Genomic DNA, 19,653 nt, shown 5'->3' with positions numbered 1-19,653 from the left:
AACTAGTTTATATAACATGAACTAAACTATACAAGCCTAAAATCATTATATGAATATTTGTAGGAACTCATAATATATCTGTTGATACCTCTATTATTTGATGAGGGAAGCAACATATTTAAAGTAAATGGACACTCCATGCGGTCCCAAAGGCTGAATACTGACCAAATAGTGCAAAACAAGAGAAAAAAATGCAAAAGAGTCTGACAAGCACGTAACGTTAGTAAATCGACATTTTTACTCGATTGGTCGTGTTATATGAGCTTAATGAGGATAAACACTAACATCCGGTAGACATGAGAGCTCATTCTGCAAAAGGGGAAGTAGCTCGGATATGCACTCAGCTGTCTCCTATGTGCATTTGATTGTGAACCACACAAACTTGAATAATGAAAAAGCTAAATGCTTCTTTTCTTAGATCCAGCACATGCTCAAGATGAAGATAATTGTAGCCTGCCTAACACCCCTAACAAGGAAGCCGGGTAAAAGTTCGTAAATCATGTTGGAATTATAAGGTAGATCAATGACCGATAAATCAAAAAACGAGAGTAATTGAATAAGTTGTTGTGTTGTGGTAGGGAGACCACCGTCTTGAAAGTGATTTCAGAACTACCTCGGTGCAAATTGTATAGCCCCGATCACTCCTTAAGATTAGCACAACTACTGTTTTCTTCTCGTACTGAAGAGAACAATATTGGTAAAGACAGAAAGACGACTCATTAAGTAGAAGAAGATAGTTTCTCTGTTTTTCGATGTGTCATTCTCTATTAATTGCGGCCAGAGTATATTACCCCAGAGAAGACTGAGCCGACTAGGAAACGTGGATGAGAAGTTAGGGTTTTGGTTTTCTAGATAAACTTAGAAAGATCTTGCTTATCCGACGAAAATTTTGTTACCAGAGTTTTATTAAAAATAAAATTACTCTAGATAGCAAAAGGAGTTTCATTTTATTTTAAATTCCACAATCCCCAAGCCCAAAACCCCAAGTCCCGAAGTTCAAGCCTGCCCCCCGCGTATGTGTGTATGTGTGCAGGCGTGTCGAAGCCCTTCTCCATTCCTCTTAGTTGTTTACAATAGATTATCAAGCAACCTAATATATACACTAGCAAGTTTCACTAGTCTAACCATGTGGGACTTTTGGATTGTCAAGAGAAATTGGCTCTGAATTCATCCCTCCTCTAGTGGTGGTCCCCGCCGCGTGTATGTGTTTGTGTGGGCACGTGTGGGCGTCTTCTCTACTCCTTTAGTTGTTTACAATATGTTATCAAGCAACCTAATATGAATACTATCAAGTTTCGATCCTCCTACCATGTGGGACTTTTGGATTGTCAAGAGAAATTGGCTTTGAACTTATCTCTCCTCTAGTGGTGGTCCCCACCATGTGATAAATACTAAACAAAAGTGTGACCCCGCAAACCAATTCTTATATACCCAACAATCCCCTACAAAATAACTATCAAAGACGGTTGATGTCAAAAATTATCAATTTAGTGTCAGTCAGAAGGGTGAATCCACAACGTTAAATTCCGTCGTGATTGATGAATCTGCTTCGTCGAATCCCGCTCTTGGTCCTTTGAACTTGGGGAAAAACCTGCAAGGAGCTTGGAAACCTCTTTAACGCTCAATACAGTCAGATTGTCCTTCCAATTAAAGAATTAAGTATTGAGTGAACTGTGGAGTTCGTACCTTGTTCAAGGTAATATGGTGACTTTTTATAGGCTGCTTTAGCCGACTATTGTTAGGTGGCGTGATCGAGGTGGTTCAGACTATTGTCTCATAGTTAGAAGATATTAGGGTTTTCTTTTGTGGTTATCTCGTATCTTTGATATTTTCGAGTTCCTCTGTTTTAGGCTCCTTCATCGATATCTTTCCGAGTTGATAGATACTCTAAGAGATGTATCCTCTTTCGAAAACTCTTGAAGCTCAAGTTAGTTGAATACTTAAGATCCCCAGCGACTGGCAGGTTTGATTAGATTCAGGATTAAGTCGGTAAGCGTGTGGCATGCTTCTATACCTCCTCATGTTTCAGAATTAAGGTATCGGTCTGGCTTACATGGACCCCTTAGCCTTCACGTAAATCCCAGGCAAAACCTGGTAGTATTTGAGTAAGAGCAAGGCTTAGGGCACCTAACATAATCATGCCGACCTCCCAATTCTAGGCTTGAGTGGCAGACCTCCTTCAGATTCGACCTCCCTGTTGACTTGATGAGGCTGACCCACATGCTTTCGGTCTTTTCTTGACTCATTGACCTCAGTCAACTGATGACCATTTTTTGGATCATCACGATGAAGGAGATGTCCTTCGACCAAAGATGCAATGCGAGAAATTTGTCAGATAGGACAATTGATGAAGAAGATCATCAAGTCCGAACGATGTAGGGGTCTTGGTGTTTAGCTAGAAAATAACTACGATCGTCAAATTACGAAGTAATTCGCGGCTAACTTCGACCGGATCCTACATCGGGTTACACATAAGAATGTCTATTTGATCGGATGATATGACTAGTGGGAATGAGACATATAATCATGAGAGAGTCCCATAAGCATGTCTCATAGGCCTAAAAGAAGTTTAGGCAAAGATAACACAAAAAGCCCAAAGACGGGTTTTGGGTCGGGGGCAAAAAGGGAGACCTTTTGGGCCCGGATTAGGGCCGGCCTTGGCTGGCTGATTCCCCTAATGGGGCCGTCAGATCTGCCCAATTTGGGTAGGTTTGGACGGCCACAACTTAAGGAAAGTGGAAAATAGAAACTAGATTATTTCCTTAATCTTATTCAAAAGGGACTTTTTAGGAATCTAATTACGGTTGGACTCTAACTTAGAACTTTGTATAATGTCTCTTAGGGACTTGAATAAGCTGTGTAATTTCTTAATAAGCTTTCTTACTCTACCACATCAAGTAAAGAAGAGAAAGTGAGTTAATTCCCAAGCTATCTAACTAGTCAATAAAGAAGAAGGTGTTCTTCATATCAAACCACCATTGGAGTTCTAGCTAGTTACAAGGTCGGAGATCAAGTAGATCATTCGGTGTCTTGAGTAGAGGATCAACATGTGGAGCTCTTGGACTACACATTCGATTGGAAAGGTAGCGATTAATGTAATCCTAAACTCTTAGCTAAATATTAGCTTATGCATGATGATCCTGAGAATGCTAGTGTTTTAGCTATAAACTCTTCTTGATCATGAGGAACAAAAACATCCCTTTCACCATGACTTCCCTAGTCGTTCGTGTGACTCTCCCTTTAAGGAACATTGGTACGACTTTCTTCATGACTCTCACTGGCACTGACCTTTTTGTTGAAGATCTTCAAGCAGAAGTGGAAGGTGAAGGTTTCATCAGAATCTATCGTCTGGGCGATTTGACTCTTCGTACTAATCTAGAGCTAACGCTTAATGCTCGCCTCTTCTGCCCTCTGGTGCAATCCGTTAAGGGGGATTCTTGATGACTCAAGGCCTATTTGATGTAGAACGCAGCGGAATTTAAGAATAAAATAAACTAATACGAAGAACGATAAAATAACGATTAAATAACTCTAAATAACTGTAAACTCGATTAAACTTGATTGGGTTTTCTCTTCAACCTGGGAATAATGGACAAACTAGATATCCCTTTATAGGATTCTGGACTTTCCTAGATAGACTTGAATTAGACTTTCCTAAATAAATAAAATACTGCAACTTCCTAAATAACTAGACTCAAATCTGGACCTTTCCAATTATTGGAAATACTAAAATAACATAATTTCCTAAACCTAAATTCTCTAATAATCATACTAAAATTGGGACTTCCTAAAGCTACTCTCCATGGCCGGATGGCCCATGGCCCGGTTTAGTCATGGAAAAAGCCACCACGCCGGGTGCCCATGCATCAGCATCCCCTTCTCCCAAGAGGTTCGTCCCGAACCGTTTGATGAAGAAAAATATCATAAGCACCATATTCTCCTCTATGGGAAAATTAACCTTGAGTTTCGTCTTCCAAACCATCACGACGAAATCCCCAACCTTCTTTGCTTTAATCTCTGTGCTAGGTGGTGAAACAGAATATTTTCGGGTAAAGCAAGCATAACAGAATTTAGACGAATCTTCTGTTAGCAAACTCTTCCAACTATCAAAAGCAAGTGAATCGGAACCGATAAACTGCCTAATATCCTCAACACTTAACTTAATTGAAATCAACTCTTCCGAAGTAGGTGTATCGACTCCATAATAACAAGCAACCATGGATGGATTAACAATTCTCATATGAACTTCTTTTGCACCTGATTCATTCAATAACCTAACAATCTTAGAAGAAATCGTTCCTCTCACAATTGAATCATCAACCACAACTCTCTTCCCTTCCAAAACAGCTTGAACTAGGGCTAATTTCAAATTTACTTCAAAATCCCTAATTCTCTGAGATGGTTCTATAAAAGTTATACCAACATAATGTGACCTAATTAAACCTTGTTCAAATGGAACTCCAATTTTTGATGCATGCCCAAGAGCAGCAAGAACCTCAAAATCAAGTACAACAATAACAACATCACAATCAACAGGAGTTTTTGTTGCTAAAATCTCACTGAATACTCTCCTTGATTTATAAATAGATCGATCAAATACGATGGAAGTTTTTGGTTGAAAGTGAGGTATGGAAAGAGTTTGAATACCATCATTATCAATAACAATAACCTCACCTGGGTGAACTTCTCTCTCATATGTTGCTTCAATAAGATCAAGTGCACAAGTTTCACAAGCAAAAACACAAGCTTCAGTACGTCGTCCACCCATTACTAATGGTCGAAAACCATGAAGATCACGAACTATAATGAATTTATCTTCAGTAAGAAAAGCCATTGAGTAAGTTCCTTCAAGTTGTTCACATGCACTAACAATCCTAAGAAGAAAAGGTCTAGCTTTTGAAATGGCTATTAAAAGGGAAACAACTTCAGTACTATAACTAGTATAAAAATTTGAACCATTTTCTTCAAGCATATCTTTGAGTTTAGGATAATTGACTAAATTACCATTGTGGGCAACTCCAACAGATCTTAATGGGTAACCAGCAATAAGGGGTTGAACGTTTTTTAGCATAAAAGAACTGGTGGTGGCATGACCGATTGCATAATCGCCGGCAAGTTCATTGAGTTTCGATTTGTTGAAAACTTCTGCGACTAATCCAACTTTGGCGACGGATTTGAGGATATTTTCATGAACAGTAACGATTCCAAATCTCTCAATGTCACTAGTGAAGAACACCTTTTTATTACTACTCTTTAATGCATGAGAAGATTTAAGAAGTGTTTGAAGAGTAGTTCTAGGGTTCGGATTATTATAAGTAATGTTTTTGAAGACCCTAGAATTTGTGTCCACTTTGATACGGGTAGTGATGTTTTTGTTTTTCAACTTAGTGTTAAAATCAACCAAAAATAATTCACCTTTCGTAGTTTGTGATGAAGTAATTGCGTAAATACCTATAGCTTCAACTTCTTCGTACGCTTCTTTTTCTTCTTGTTCTTCTTCTTCGTCGACTTGAACATCGTTGTGAGCGTCTTCTTCAACTTCTTTGTGTTCTTCTCTTTCTTCTTCCTTATTGAAAGATAAAATAGACGATGAATATGGTGGACGTATTATTGTTTTGATGTCGTTCACCACATGTTGAACCTTAACTAAATCGGGTATTAGCGATGGAACTGTTTCGAAAAAAGACGGTTGTGGTTGTTGTGGTGGTGAATAGGAAAGAGAAGATGATTGTGTTGGTGGTGGAGGTGAATACGGTTGTATAAGAGGTGGTGAATACGGTGCCGGTGTAAAATAGGGTACGAAGGTTGCGGTGGTGGTGGTGATTGTGGTGAATAATAAGTGTATGAAGGTAGAGGTGGTGAAAACGGTTGTGAATAATAAGAGTACGGAGGTGGTGTATAAGAAGAATATGGATGTGAAGTTGTATAAGACAATGGTGGGGGTGGTGACGGTGATGATGAATACGGTTGTGGAGGGGTTTCTCGTTCGATTTCTCCCGGATTCCAATGATAATTGTACGAGTCGTTATTCGCATATAAACATGATGAACATAAGCATTGATTCGTTATCTCTTGATGAGTATAATTTGATTGAATATAATCATCTTGACGAATATAATACGATTGATACTGATGTAACTGGTCTGGAAAAAAATTTCCAGAATCATTAGCCAAAAACTTTGGTGGCTCTGAATACCACATAATGTAGAACGCAGCGGAATTTAAGAATAAAATAAACTAATACGAAGAACGATAAAATAACGATTAAATAACTCTAAATAACTGTAAACTCGATTAAACTTGATTGGGTTTTCTCTTCAACCTGGGAATAATGGACAAACTAGATATCCTTTTATAGGATTCTGGACTTTCCTAGATAGACTTGAATTAGACTTTCCTAAATAAATAAAATACTGCAACTTCCTAAATAACTAGACTCAAATCTGGACCTTTCCAATTATTGGAAATACTAAAATAACATAATTTCCTAAACCTAAATTCTCTAATAATCATACTAAAATTGGGACTTCCTAAAGCTACTCTCCATGGTCGGATGGCCCATGGCCCGGTTTAGTCATGGAAAAAGCCTCCACGCCGGGTGCCCCTGCATCACTATTGTTTCAAAGTAATGGGATATCTTCTTCGCCGACGGGAAAGAGCTACGCTCGTGAATTGGTGGTTCTGTCGTCAGTTACTCTGATCGATCCTCTGCCGGCTCTTCCCCTATCCCTTTCTTCTTCTTCTTTTTTTGATATATAAATTTTGTGACCCTTTTTTATAGTGAAAATATTTCCTTCACGACATCAGTGTTTTTTGATGTTGTCTTGTTTTCCTTTTGCCTATAGAAAATGTTAATGGGTTAGTCAGATGACCTAACTTACTAATTGTACGCCCTAGCTAACTAGGATGTTGGCCGCAGATTTTATATCTTCAGAGGAGGGAATATAAATGAGAAGTTGATTTTGAAATTTGGAGATTTGGTTATGGAAAAGGTTTAGAATCTCCTTCAATGTGTGGGTTCTGGAGGAAGTAGAGATGCGTTGAAGATGATCTGTGAAGATTTAAGCAATGTCTCCTTCATTAGAGGTCCACACGCCCTCTCCATTTTTAATCGAAGATATACAATTTTTTCTTTTTCTGCTAATGGCAAGGGAGTGGAAATATTTTGTGTTCTTGTTACAAGGCAACGAAGGCATTTCTAGATTCCTCTTTCCATAAGCTCCCATACTTGCGGTAGAAATTCTCTAGCTGACGATTTAACATATTGTAAGAGGCTCTGTCAGTGGTATTTTGGAGTTTTGTGGCGATGTTTCTAATTTGGTTTTCGATGTTACCAAACACCACTTTGTTCCACTGGGAGAAAGGGTATTAAGTTTAGATTGGATATGAGAGTTATTCTGGTTCCAGTTATTCTCTATGAAGTTATGGCACTCTGGGTGAGACATCCAAGTTTGGATGAACTTGAAGGGCTTAGATTGGTGATGTTTGCGTGATTTGGTGGTAAGCAGAATGGGATTATGATCCGAGCCTACACCGGGAAGATGGGCAATTAATGGGTTAGGGAAAAGAAGGAGCCATTGATTATTTGATAGGGCTCGGTCTAGCCTCTCCTGGATAAGTGTGCCATTAAATTATCTGTTAGACCAAGTAAAGGGTGAGCATGAGTAACCAAGCTCCGTGAGCCCAATATCGATTATGAGCTTATAGATTTTAGAGAAACAGATAGGAGTACCTCAATACCGCCGATTTTTCACTAGGGTGAAAAATGCAATTGAGATCTCCCATGATAGTCCATGGATCGGAAATGGGGCGACCAAGGATTTCTATTTGTTTCTGCGGCCTGAATTTGTGATTTTTATACGGGCACCCATAAAAGCCAGTGAAATAGAACATGTGGTCACTGGTCATTATGGGGTTGTAAACATTTTGTGTTAATTGTGTTATGGTCCAAGAAGAGGATCTCAACTTTCAAGGCTATATTCTAGAAAAGAGCCAGCCCACCACTTTGTTAATCGGTTCAACAGTATAGGCCTTGTAGTTTTTATGAAGGTTGAGCAATTTCCTAAGATTCTTCTTCATGCTTTTTGTTTCTGATAAAAATATCATGTCTAGGTTTTTATCCTTAATGAAAAACCACAAATGTTTTCTGTTGAGGTACTTACCACATCCTCGGACATTCTACTAGAGAATGGAAATGTCAAGAGGATATTACAGGAGGCAGGTCCATAACAAAAGTGAGAGCGGGAACCGGGTCCACAAAAACAAGCAAACAACAAGCCAACTACTAACAGGAAGGAGTAAAGTAAACAAGTACTAAACAAAGAAGGCCAAACCTAAACTAGAAAAGCAAAGTAGAAACAAGAAAGAAAATAACAGCAATGCAAGCAAATATATAACAAGATATTAGCCTCAACTGAGCTTAACAACTGAATATGATCACTGGAATACTAACTCATATGGACATGAACACAAAAGAAACAGGAAAGTAAGTTCCTACAAAACAAAAGCAGTGATCACTAAGCATGAACATTAACCACCAAATCTGAAAGTAAGGAGACGAAATAAAGTATTGTAGCTAATAAAAAGTGAACTCATAAATACGTAAAAATAGATAAACTGAGATGACTACATTCGATTGTGCATCAACACAATCACCCCAATTCAATATTGAGATTCTGTGAAAGCGTCAATGAGTCTTCTGGCAGTGTTAGTGCGCCACTGTTGGGAAGAAGAGCAGTAGTACTCGAACATTGACCTATAGAGTCGATGCCTGTGGATTGCAGTATTTTCCCAAAGCCTCTCTTTCTGTTTTTTTGGAGGGGAGAGTGTGTCGTCTGGTCTACTGTCTACTTTGATTTGTGGTTTCAGTTCCAACTCCTTTCTCTTACGATTATGGGGGAACAGTAGGTGAGGTGGGATTTGACTAGGACTAGAGGAGAAGGGTTCACAATGGTCAAGGAAAGATTTGTAGCTTGTTGCTAAGAGGGATGGTCTTGAGGGATATCCATAGGTTCAGAGGGGTCACCCGAACTAAGGTTCTGCTGATATGGGGCTATGCCTGATTGGGCGGTCCATTAGTCGGTAGAGCTTGCATATAACACTTGGAAATTTAATGTACCTGAACTTTATTTCCATCCCTGCATCAGCGAAAAATGGGTTGACAATCGCCAGGAGAGGGGTGTGAACATCATACAACAAGTGTACTTGCATGTATTGCTTTTCAACCACTCCAAAGTTCCTTGGTCGAATCTGCAGGATGGGGCCCATATATGAAAAGATTGTGAAGAAATCTAATAAGTATAAAAGATAACTCTAAGCCCTAAATCTCATTTATAATTTAAACTCGACAAAACAAGAAGAAGAGTATAACCATTATTATGAATATAAGAGAGAATTAACCAATTCGTCGAGAGTAGGGAATCACCAAAAATGTCACTATAAAAGCAAATGTCCATTAGAATAATCCTCTAAATCCTAAATCTAATTTATAATTTAAACTCATCAAAACAAGAAGAAGAGCACAACCATTGTTATGAATATAAGAGAACACTAACCAATTCGTTGAGAAGAGGAATAAGATGTGGCCAGGTATCTCACTCTAAATGCAATTGTCGATTAGAATGATTTAAAACCCAAAATCTCATTATATACACCCATGCGCAATGACCCCATCCATTATCTATTAATTTTCTCTAATGTGGTCCAATATTTTTCTTAGAGAAATGGTATTACTAGTGGAGCATCCATGCCCAGTGGCCCGATACATCATCCCCGTTTCTCTCGAAGGACATTTGCTCTTGATTTTGAAGAGATTTGGGCCCTTTATGAAGGACACGCCACATTGGCTCATGAAAAAGATCAGTGACCTCTTCAAGTAAAGGGAATTCAACCGGTTTCATCACCAGCAACATGCCCATGAGAATCCAAGGCCTACCATAATTCAAATAGGAGGAATGTTTTCTTTGGTTTTATGATGAAGGAATTCATCAGGACGGGTAAGCAAAGTAGTCACAATCATGAAAGAATTTGGATTGAGCAAACAGGCGACGCTTCAAGTAGGATAAACCTACATCATAGGGGCAGCACCATCTTGCAACGAAGTCAGAGTTGATTGTTTGCTTTTTTTTGGTAAAAAGATGGTTTTGGGTATGAGATAGTAAGGTGTCCATGGGTAGCAAAAGTCATTTGAAGCACCATAGTGACAGTTGGAGAAGACGAGAAAGTCTGATTTTTTCCTTATATTTAGGTTGATATTTATAGTGGAGGGAACATCAATTGGGGGTTGATTAGCAAGAACAAGCCAAAAAGACAAAACGAAATGCCAAAAATTAATCATAAGATCTGCATGCGGGGGGAAGATAGAATTAACACTCCTTAAACAAGAAATTGAAGGCTTAAGTTGGATTGCTTAGTTGTCGTTTCTGGGGAGCGGCCCTCAATTGCTTGTTATACTTAGATCTTTCGGCCTGTGGTTGGGCAAAGGAGTGGTTGAGGCTGATGCACGCGGGTGAGAGAGATATCTGATGCTTTCAACAAAAAAAAGAGATGTCTGATGTGAGTGTTGACCAATCGGATTAACTCTTGTCTTGGCACGATGAATACTAGGATTTTGGTTTTGTGATTTTGGCGGCAGATTTAAGAGGGGAAAGTTGAATCATTTTAGAGGGGTTGAGAGTGGATGTTATGATTAGGATCTGTGAGTTGGAGGACATAGTGTTAATGGTTGGTTATTAAGGAGGGGAAGACTTTGAGCGACCGGTAGCTAGGGTTTTTTAGAAGAAGGTAAGGAAGAGTGAATCGCCTACTTACGTCAGGCGAGAGACGCTGTCTCCTTAAAAATTCTTCAACAAGAACCATAAAAAAATCTCTGAAACGAGGTACGACGTTATTCATTAGGATGCATATAAGCCCATTGTTTGTATGATTCAATATAATTCTTTTCAAAAATTAGAATAGTGACATTAATGAGATAGAGGACAATTAACTCTTTCCGGAAAAATTCTTCAAGTAGGATCTTTATACTCCTTTTCTAACATATGTATTCTCTTTACTGACGAGCAATGCTAGAATAGGCTACAAGTCAAAGCTTACTCATGACCTAAACAAAATCAGCGATCCTGAATTCCAAGTCAAGTTTTTTCTTAATGGATTTTTTTACTTTCCTGATAGACGTTTTATTCATACTTGTGTTTGGATTAGGTCTACTGTGTCCATTCTATCATTTTTGTTTACTAAATTCTGCTCATTATTCTTAGATTTAGGAAAAACTGTGCCATTTACTTTCGGACATAATTTTTAGTCTAAAAGAATCCGTGAATCGGAGCTGCAAACGCATACCTAATTAATGTTTTCTTACTAATTAGGAGTAAGTTATTTCCCAAATTTTACATTTATAGAAAATACCAACAATTTAACGATGAGATAATCAGAAAACATAATTAAACAACAGGTACATGGGAGAGCATTTAGATCTTAGAAAATGAATATAGGAAATCTGGATAATCAGAAAACATAAAAAATTAAGAATCTCTATTAACGCCACCTAAGTGAGAATCTCAATTAGAACTTGACACATAAGATGAATAGAGATTTTTTTGAATTTTGCATTGGAGATGCTCTTATATGTCATTTAATTAAGATCCTTCTAAACTTTTTTGTAGAAATAAATTCATTCTTAATATATATAAATGGTAATGTAAGCTGTAAAAATATAATGATATTGGCCTGTATCTATTCAATTAAAATATTCTATATTATAAAAGATTAGTATTAGTTTCTACTAAATTTATATTCGAAACACACTGTTAATTCTATCATTACTTAGGTTTAGAAAGTTAGGATGGCAAACAATATCAAGTCTGTGGTGCATTTTTCAATTGTGTGGAAGCTGTTTGTTCTTTTCAGTGGATTAGTGTATGGAAAAAAGATTTCCATCAGTGATAATATTATCAATGATAATCCAATGGTCAGGACAACTGAGGTAATTCCTCTCTAATTCTTTTTAAACATATCAATACGCTAGTCATTACAAAGGCTTTGTTATTGACTACGATAGTCATTACAAAGGATGATTTGATATATCAATACGCTGTGATAAGCATAGTAATAGCCGAATATAATCCTGGATTTACACTTTCATCGGATCGAACCTAGGACCTTCGTATTGGAGAGTAAATGCATTACCGACTGGGGCTACCAGTTGTTGGCTTGGTTTGTGAAATCAATATAATTATCTTTTGATTTTCGTTAGATGCGCATAATTTGAAAAAAAGGTAATTGAATATTTAGATATGGCATACAAGAATTTGTAAATTAAACTTCTCCACTAATCTTTGAAATTAACTAAAAAAAAGTCATTTCACTAAAAATTGATAGAAGAATCTCTGTTTGTTTAATTTTCTTGTAATTGGTTTCCTTCTTTGTGAAAAGGGATCCCTTTGGAAAACAGTGAGTGGAATAAAATATTTTGGGCTCAAAGATCACACCCACATAAATCTAATTATTTCTAAATGTTAGGCTGCTCACAAAATCATTGAAATTCAAAAAAGCAAAAAACATATTCAATCCGGCTCTTCGGATTCCCACTTGAACCGCCTGTGAGAGAAACAAGAGTTTCTCTCTCCTCTCACATGTTCAGTCACGTGGAGAGAAAAATCTTTGTTTCTCTCACAGACAATTCAAGTGAGAGTCCAAAGAAGCGGGTCACGTAGATTTGTTGTTAAAAAACAAGACTGTTACTTATTTAAGTGAAAATAATTCACATATATTAGCAAAGCAAGACATTTGACTTTTTAACATAACTTGTTCAACGCGTTAAAGTGATATGTTGAAGTTTGAAGATCGATGAACTCATTCAACTATTTTTCCATCTATTTGAAATTTGAAGATCAACAGATTTGTTGGAAATCAACATATGTGCATTTTAAAAAAAAAACATATATGCTAGAATATTGGGATTTTTTGGCTTATGGGTTTGGACGGTGAATGAATATATATTAAGGTTTTTGACTTTTCTAACTCAATTTATTATTGTTATTATTATTATTGTTTTTATATTCGATTATGGATGGAGACTTGGTTTATTAGATTATAGATGAAGGTTTTGATTTGATTTTGCTGTCCATAACATTGGCTATTGGGTCAGGAAGAAGAAGAAGAAGTTTCTTTAGATTTGACGAAGATGAAGAAGCTTTCAATTGATTTTCTTTGCTCAGAATTTGCAAAACAATTGTGCGAAATCAGGAAATTGAGTCTGCATTATTCAAACCGAGTTTGCAAAAAAAGGGAAAAATACGAATTTGGGTCGGACTGGCCCAACACAATCCAACCTGTTTGACACGACTAGAAAAGCATTTATGGTGTGGTTAAAAGTAACAGCAGACATAGGGGCGGGAGTAAGCCAACAAAAAAAACAAGTTGCACAGCTAAGATCTTGTGTCCTTGGTAGGTAGGATTAGTTTTAGCCCAGACAATAATTTGGTATTATCTTGTTGCAGGCTGAAGATTATGAAAGGATCGACTGTATCGATATATACAAGCAACCTGCATTTGATCACCCTTTATTACGTAACCATAAAATACAGGTTATTCCCGTTTACCAATCACATTTAACCTAATTTATGAAAATATACTTCATTAATTTTGTAATTATGTCACAGATGAAACCAAACTCTTACCCAAACGGAATGAAGACAAGCGAAAACGTATTTAATGACCAACTCTCACAAAATTTGCATAAAAAGGTAAATTGCCCCGAAGGGACAATCCCCATCCTTAGGGAACAAAAACAAGACATATTAAGGTCTTTGCCAAAGAACGGCAGAAAACATCATCATCCTCGTCCGAGTCACAACAACACCACTAAAATTTTAGAAGATGACGGCGGACGCCCACAACACGAGGTAGAAAGTTTAACTTTTATTTCTTAAAATGAATTCGAGCTCGTGAAGTAGTTAAATTTTTATTTAGCCTATTGAATAAAATTTCTTGTGCATAATAGTATGCTACAGTAACATTAAATGGAGGAGAGTGGTATGGAGCTGAAGCTAAGATTAGTGTCTGGAGTCCTAAGGTGGTGTCAACCTCAGAGTTCAGCTTATCCCAAATTTGGGTTAATGCAGGCGAAAATGATGATGTTAACACAATAGAGGCTGGTTGGACAGTAAGTTATTTAGATTTTTCTTTCTATTATTCAAAATTTGTAACCACATTATACATCTATATGTATCGAAAATTTTATATACGTGCTAATAATGTCAGGTATTCGATGGCAGCGAGACTCGGTTATTTTTGTACTGGACAGTAAGTAGAAAAACGGCCATTTTCTTTAATAATATGATGACTTAAATTCGATAAATATCATGTTCATGTTTAATGTGAATGTATGAAATTCATTGCAGAGCGATAACTATAGAAGTACAGGATGCTACAATCTCGACTGTCCGGGGTTCGTCCAAACAAATAAAGATATAGCTATAGCTTCGCCTTTACAACCAGTTTCTACTTACAATGGCGAGCAAGTCGACTTATTTCTCACAATATTTAAGGTATTGATCATACTCTAATTACTCATAAAGCTTAATTTCAGTCAGGAAATTCAAAAAGGAGTTAAAAACATCAACCATTAGCAAATTTGTTTTATTATGAAATTACACATATATTGACAGGATAACACAACCGGAAACTGGTGGATCGTAGTACAAGGAGTTCCTCTAGGATACTGGCCTAATTCCATCTTCACAGCATTGTCAAAAGCAGCAACAGGAATTGAATGGGGAGGAGAGATAGTAAATACACAATCTGAAGGAAGACATACAACAACTCAGATGGGTAGTGGTCACTTCCCATCAGAAGGATACAGGAAATCAAGTTATTTTCGAAATCTCGGAATTGTGGATGAAACAAATACTCTTAAAGGTCCATCAAGTCTTGTACCTGTTATATCCAAACCTTCTTGCTATGATCTTCAACTTGGTGGATCCAGCATCGCTGAATTCGGTTCTTTCTTCTACTATGGGGGTCCTGGATTTTCCGAAAATTGTCCATAGAATTATTTTTTATGTCTCTTTTTAGCTTATGTTTATGCTAGAGAGCAAGATGGTTGGTGTTTTCTTGTTATGATTGGGATATATACAATCAATTTAATCTAATTTAGTATAGGGTGGTTGTTTTCCTAATTTCTCTAGTAATTGTGTTTTCATCTCAAGGCTTGGTAATAGTTTGGAGTGTGAGAATAGTCCCACTTGTCAGATGGGATATCTAGCCGCCAAGAATATAATGTGTAAATCTTCTCCACTCATTGCAAATTGGTTTTGAGTTGAATGACCACAAACTGAACATAGAGATCGCGCTATATTTATATATTTTTTATCTCTTCTACACGATCATTTCTGCAATCTAAAATATGAGTGGGTGCTCGATTTTTGAACATCAAAGAAGTCCGTTCTGAGAAAGGTTCGAATCTTTGTAGTTATCGAACAAATTATGCTAGTCTGATTCCACAAAATATGACGAAATTACATCGTCTTGTTCGATTTTTAACTTGAGAACAAAGTGTCGAAGTATGGAACTTTTTTCAAGATCCATATCAACGGCTTGTAGGGTTCGATTATAAACAAAATGAATATTTGTTAAAGGATCGTATGCATTTAAAATATGATAATAACATCTTTTACTTGAACAAGTCACGTTGACCACCACTCTAAACATTTCTTTGAAGGATGGTTGTGCAGCTTGAAGATTATGCATCAAGTTGTAAAAAAACTTTTAATCCAAAAGAAACTAAAATGATAAAAGTACTCATTTGGTGTCTTTTTCAAAAGTTTGTTGGAATCATTTGTAACAGGGTCTTTTTGAACTTACCCCCTCATCACTAATTGGTAACTGAGTTTACCCCCTCAATAATTGGTAATATTTTGACAAATGACAAAGACATTGAGGTTGTGTTTGGTGTATGTGAAATATATGTGACCACCAAGAGCAATTATCCTTCAATAAGATTCCTTGTAGTTATTCCACCTTACTTTATTGTTTGGTTTGGTCGGTAATCTGATTAGCAAACATTGATTTTGTTTGTACATTATTTAATTTATGATTTTATTATCGCATGTCAAACATGTCCTTAGTAGTTTTGTCAAAAATCCTAAAAGGAGTAAACTCAATTACTAATTAGTGTCGAGGGATTTTAACAAAAAAAAATTAGTGTTGAGGGAGTAAGTTCAAAAAACCATTCATAATAAAACATATTGACTGCACTTAAGAGGGTAAACTCAATTACTAATTAGTGTTGAGGGGATAAGCTCAAAAAATCCTTCATAATAACTTATTGACTACAACTAGAGAGGTCTTATCAGTAAAATTTCTTTTTATTTGTGATTTAGGCACGGTTACGAATTTTATAATTCTTCGTATTGCCTCTCGAAAAGAATCTCACAAAACAAAGTAACTGTATAAGACGATATATCGTAAAAGAGTCTGTTCTAACAAAATGTGGACTCTCCGGTTGGCACATTATAGGTCACACATCATTTTTCACACATCAATTAACTTTTTTTTTTGAAATAAAGCTTTCAATAAAATAGGAGAGTAAGGTTTCTTACAAAGAGGACGGCCAAACAGACCAAATAAAAAAGAAAGAAACCAAATACACCAAAGTTAACTGAAAGGACATAATTAACTAACTTCTATCTAAAGGGGCTGAATAGCCAACTGCGCCAGTTTGTGTGCCTCAACGTTAGAATGACGAGGGCAAAACTGTAAATCCACACGAGCTTGAGAAACCCTAGTATTTAGGGACCGAATCGCACCCAGCAACCTCCACGGGATCTCTTGAGAGCCATCCGATAGAAGGTCCACCATAATCTTTGAATATCCTTCAAGAATATAAGAGCCTTCACCCAATTCTTCCATTAGGTCTAACCCTAAATCGAAGTTGCGCATCTCACTGTGGAGAGCTGAGATCGCCGGAAACCTAGTTGATTTTGTCCCTAAAACAACACCATCACTATCCCTTGCAATAGCTCCTGCCGCCGCTGATGGAGGATTATAAGCTCCATCAACGTTTATTTTTACCTTTGATCGGGGGGGGAGGCATCCAAAGATCATCCTGCATGTTAGATAAAACCATTGATGGAGGGAGATTAAAGGAGTTAGAACAAACCTCTTGGTTAATCATCCACCAGCACCTCGATAGGTCAGGAGGTTTCGAGTTGAAGATCATATCATTACGTGCTTTCCACCATACCCAGATCAGATGAGTATATAAAATCCAATCTAAAGATCTACTACCTTCATTACTTAATATCTTTTTCATGTTAGAAATCGGATCATCAGAAAGAGATAAAAGTTTATTATTACTAGTGAACATGATGAAATCTTTAAGTTTTGGGCAAGATCCGAATAAATGCATGATAGTTTCGATCTCATTATTGGAACAGAGCTTACAAAAAAGAATAACAGATTGGTTATATTTCCCAATATTGCCTAAAGTTGCGATCCCATTATGGATGAGTTTCCAAATAAACTGTTGAATCCTAGGGTTCATGTTAGGATTTTTCCAAAGTTTAGACCAAGGAAAATCATTAATGTTATTAGGTAGATTAGGTCTGATCTTAAGTTGATGATAACATGATTTGCTAGTGAAACGGCCATGGTCAGTAGCAGTCCAAATAAGTTTGTCATGAGAGACTATATGATCAAAATAAACAGATTTAATTGCATTAATAGAGTTAGATTCGAAATATGTGTGAAGAATGTTATAGTCCCAATCAGTATTATCTATATTTCGAAGATGCCTGACCTTTTGAATATTACTAGGGAGATCCTGAATGGTTATTGGGGTTTTATTAGGCAAGTCTAAAAGCCAAGGATCCGAGACTATATTAACTGTGTTACTATCTCCTATAGACCAAATAATATTGTTCCAAAGTAAATCTCTAGAATGAAGGATAGCTTTCCAAATAGGGGTAGAATGATTAGGAATATCAATAGACCAAAATGTACCTGATTTTATGTATTTTGACTGGAGTAGTTGTACCCACTTTTGAGATGGTTCTGAGAGAAACCTCCATGTCATCTTAGCAATAAGAGAATCATTGACTTCCGAAAGGGATCGAATCCCTAAACCACCATATTTCTTAGATGAGCAAATAGTCTGCCAGTTAATAAAATGTAATTTCTTTTCTGAAGCTGAATGACCCCACCAGAAGCTTCTTTCCACTTGTTCTAATCTTTGAATGGTTATTTTAGGTACTTTTTTGATAACTGAAAGTGTATGTACCATAAGCTCCCAAAATAGACTTAATTAATACTGTTTTACCTGCTTGCGATGTGAGTTTGGACTTCCAATCTGATAAAGTATTTTTAAATTTCTCTGTTAACCAGGAGTAACTGTCGATTCTGTTGCCAGGCTTCAGGAGAAAGGAACCCAAGTATTTAGCTTGATTGGTCATAACAGGAGCTTGAAGGGAACTAATAAATTGGGATCGAACTGTGGAGGGAACTCTTTTGCCAAAGTAAATGGAGGATTTGTTAAAATTAACCCGCTGACCGGAGAAGTTGGAATAGGTATCAAGAATCTCCATGATGATGTTAAGCTGAGTGGTATTGGCTCTCCCAAAAAGAATTAGGTCGTCCGCAAATAGTAGGTGTGAGATAGTGGGGCTATTCTTATTTATTTTGTAACCACTGTACAAACTGTTTGCTTCATAATAAGAAATGAGAAGAGAGAGCGACTGAGATACTAGGAGGAACAGGTAGGGAGACAAAGGACATCCCTGCCTGATTCCCCTAGAAGCTATAATACTCCCATGAAGTGAACCATTTAGCTGAATGGAGAACTGAGGAGTTGAAATACAAGACATAATAAGGCGAAGAAAATTACCTGAAAGACCAATGGATCGAAGGACTTGATGTAAGAAGTCCCAGTTGACCCTATCGTAGGCCTTGGCCATATCTATCTTTAGCGAAAACCCTCCGTTTCGAGCCTTCGAATTGTGCATTGAGTGAATGATTTCTTGGGTCATGACAATGTTGTCCATAATTTGTCTAGATGAGACAAAGGCATTCTGAGTCCACATGATGCATTGATCCAAATAGGGGCTAATCATGTTCGCCAATAATTTCGTGATGAATTTATAGATTGAGTTGCATAGTGAGATCGGCCTGAAATCCGTGGCCATACTCGGTTGTCTGATTTTGGGGATAAGGGCTATAGTAGTAGTGTTAATGGCTGGGTCTATCTGTCCCGAAGAAAAGACATCTTGAATATAAGAAACGAGATCAGACCCTATAACGTCCCAACAGTGCTGATAAAAGTGAACTGGCAAACCGTCTGGACCAGGACTCTTGATAGCTCCCATCTTCATAACTACTCCCTTAATTTCTTCATAATCAGGCACCCTCGAGATGTAGCCCATTTCAGTATCCGGGATCACATGATATGCATTTAAAATCTCAGTCGGAGCTTGGGTCACTGACTCTGCTTGAAATAGATTCTGAAAAAAAAGAAACCAATTCATTTGTAATTTCTTGCTCATTAATTGAAACAGTACCATTAGATAATTTTAGCTGGGTGATTTTATTCTTCTGACGACGGTTAGACATCGATCTATGAAAGGCTTTAGTGTTACGATCTCCATTATGAGTCCAATGTTG

The 19,653-nt window shown here is 37.1% G+C and overlaps 1 protein-coding gene and 1 pseudogene across 1 annotated transcript; one reads left to right on the top strand and one right to left on the bottom strand.

The window, feature by feature from the left end:
* Nucleotides 1–3,240: 3,240 nt before the first annotated feature.
* LOC147539097 (amidophosphoribosyltransferase 1, chloroplastic pseudogene) lies at nucleotides 3,241–9,267 on the bottom strand (annotated as a pseudogene).
* A 2,572-nt stretch (nucleotides 9,268–11,839) lies between these two features.
* Nucleotides 11,840–15,097, top strand: LOC147539096 (protein neprosin-like). Its single transcript, XM_086643069.1, has 7 exons — nucleotides 11,840–11,980; nucleotides 13,497–13,583; nucleotides 13,659–13,901; nucleotides 14,000–14,161; nucleotides 14,260–14,301; nucleotides 14,400–14,546; nucleotides 14,667–15,097. Exons 1-7 carry the CDS (start codon nucleotides 11,840–11,842, stop codon nucleotides 15,045–15,047), a joined length of 1,203 nt encoding a protein of 400 aa, XP_086499195.1. The 3' UTR covers nucleotides 15,048–15,097.
* Nucleotides 15,098–19,653: the final 4,556 nt, after the last annotated feature.

The sequence above is a fragment of the Eschscholzia californica genome, unplaced genomic scaffold, assembly GCF_041429995.1.
Source record: "Eschscholzia californica isolate CP2 unplaced genomic scaffold, dmEscCali1.0.p SCAF_5, whole genome shotgun sequence".
Lineage (NCBI taxonomy): Eukaryota > Viridiplantae > Streptophyta > Magnoliopsida > Ranunculales > Papaveraceae > Eschscholzia > Eschscholzia californica.
Note: the sequence above shows the minus strand (reverse complement) of the source record. Positions and strands in the feature narration are given on the sequence as shown.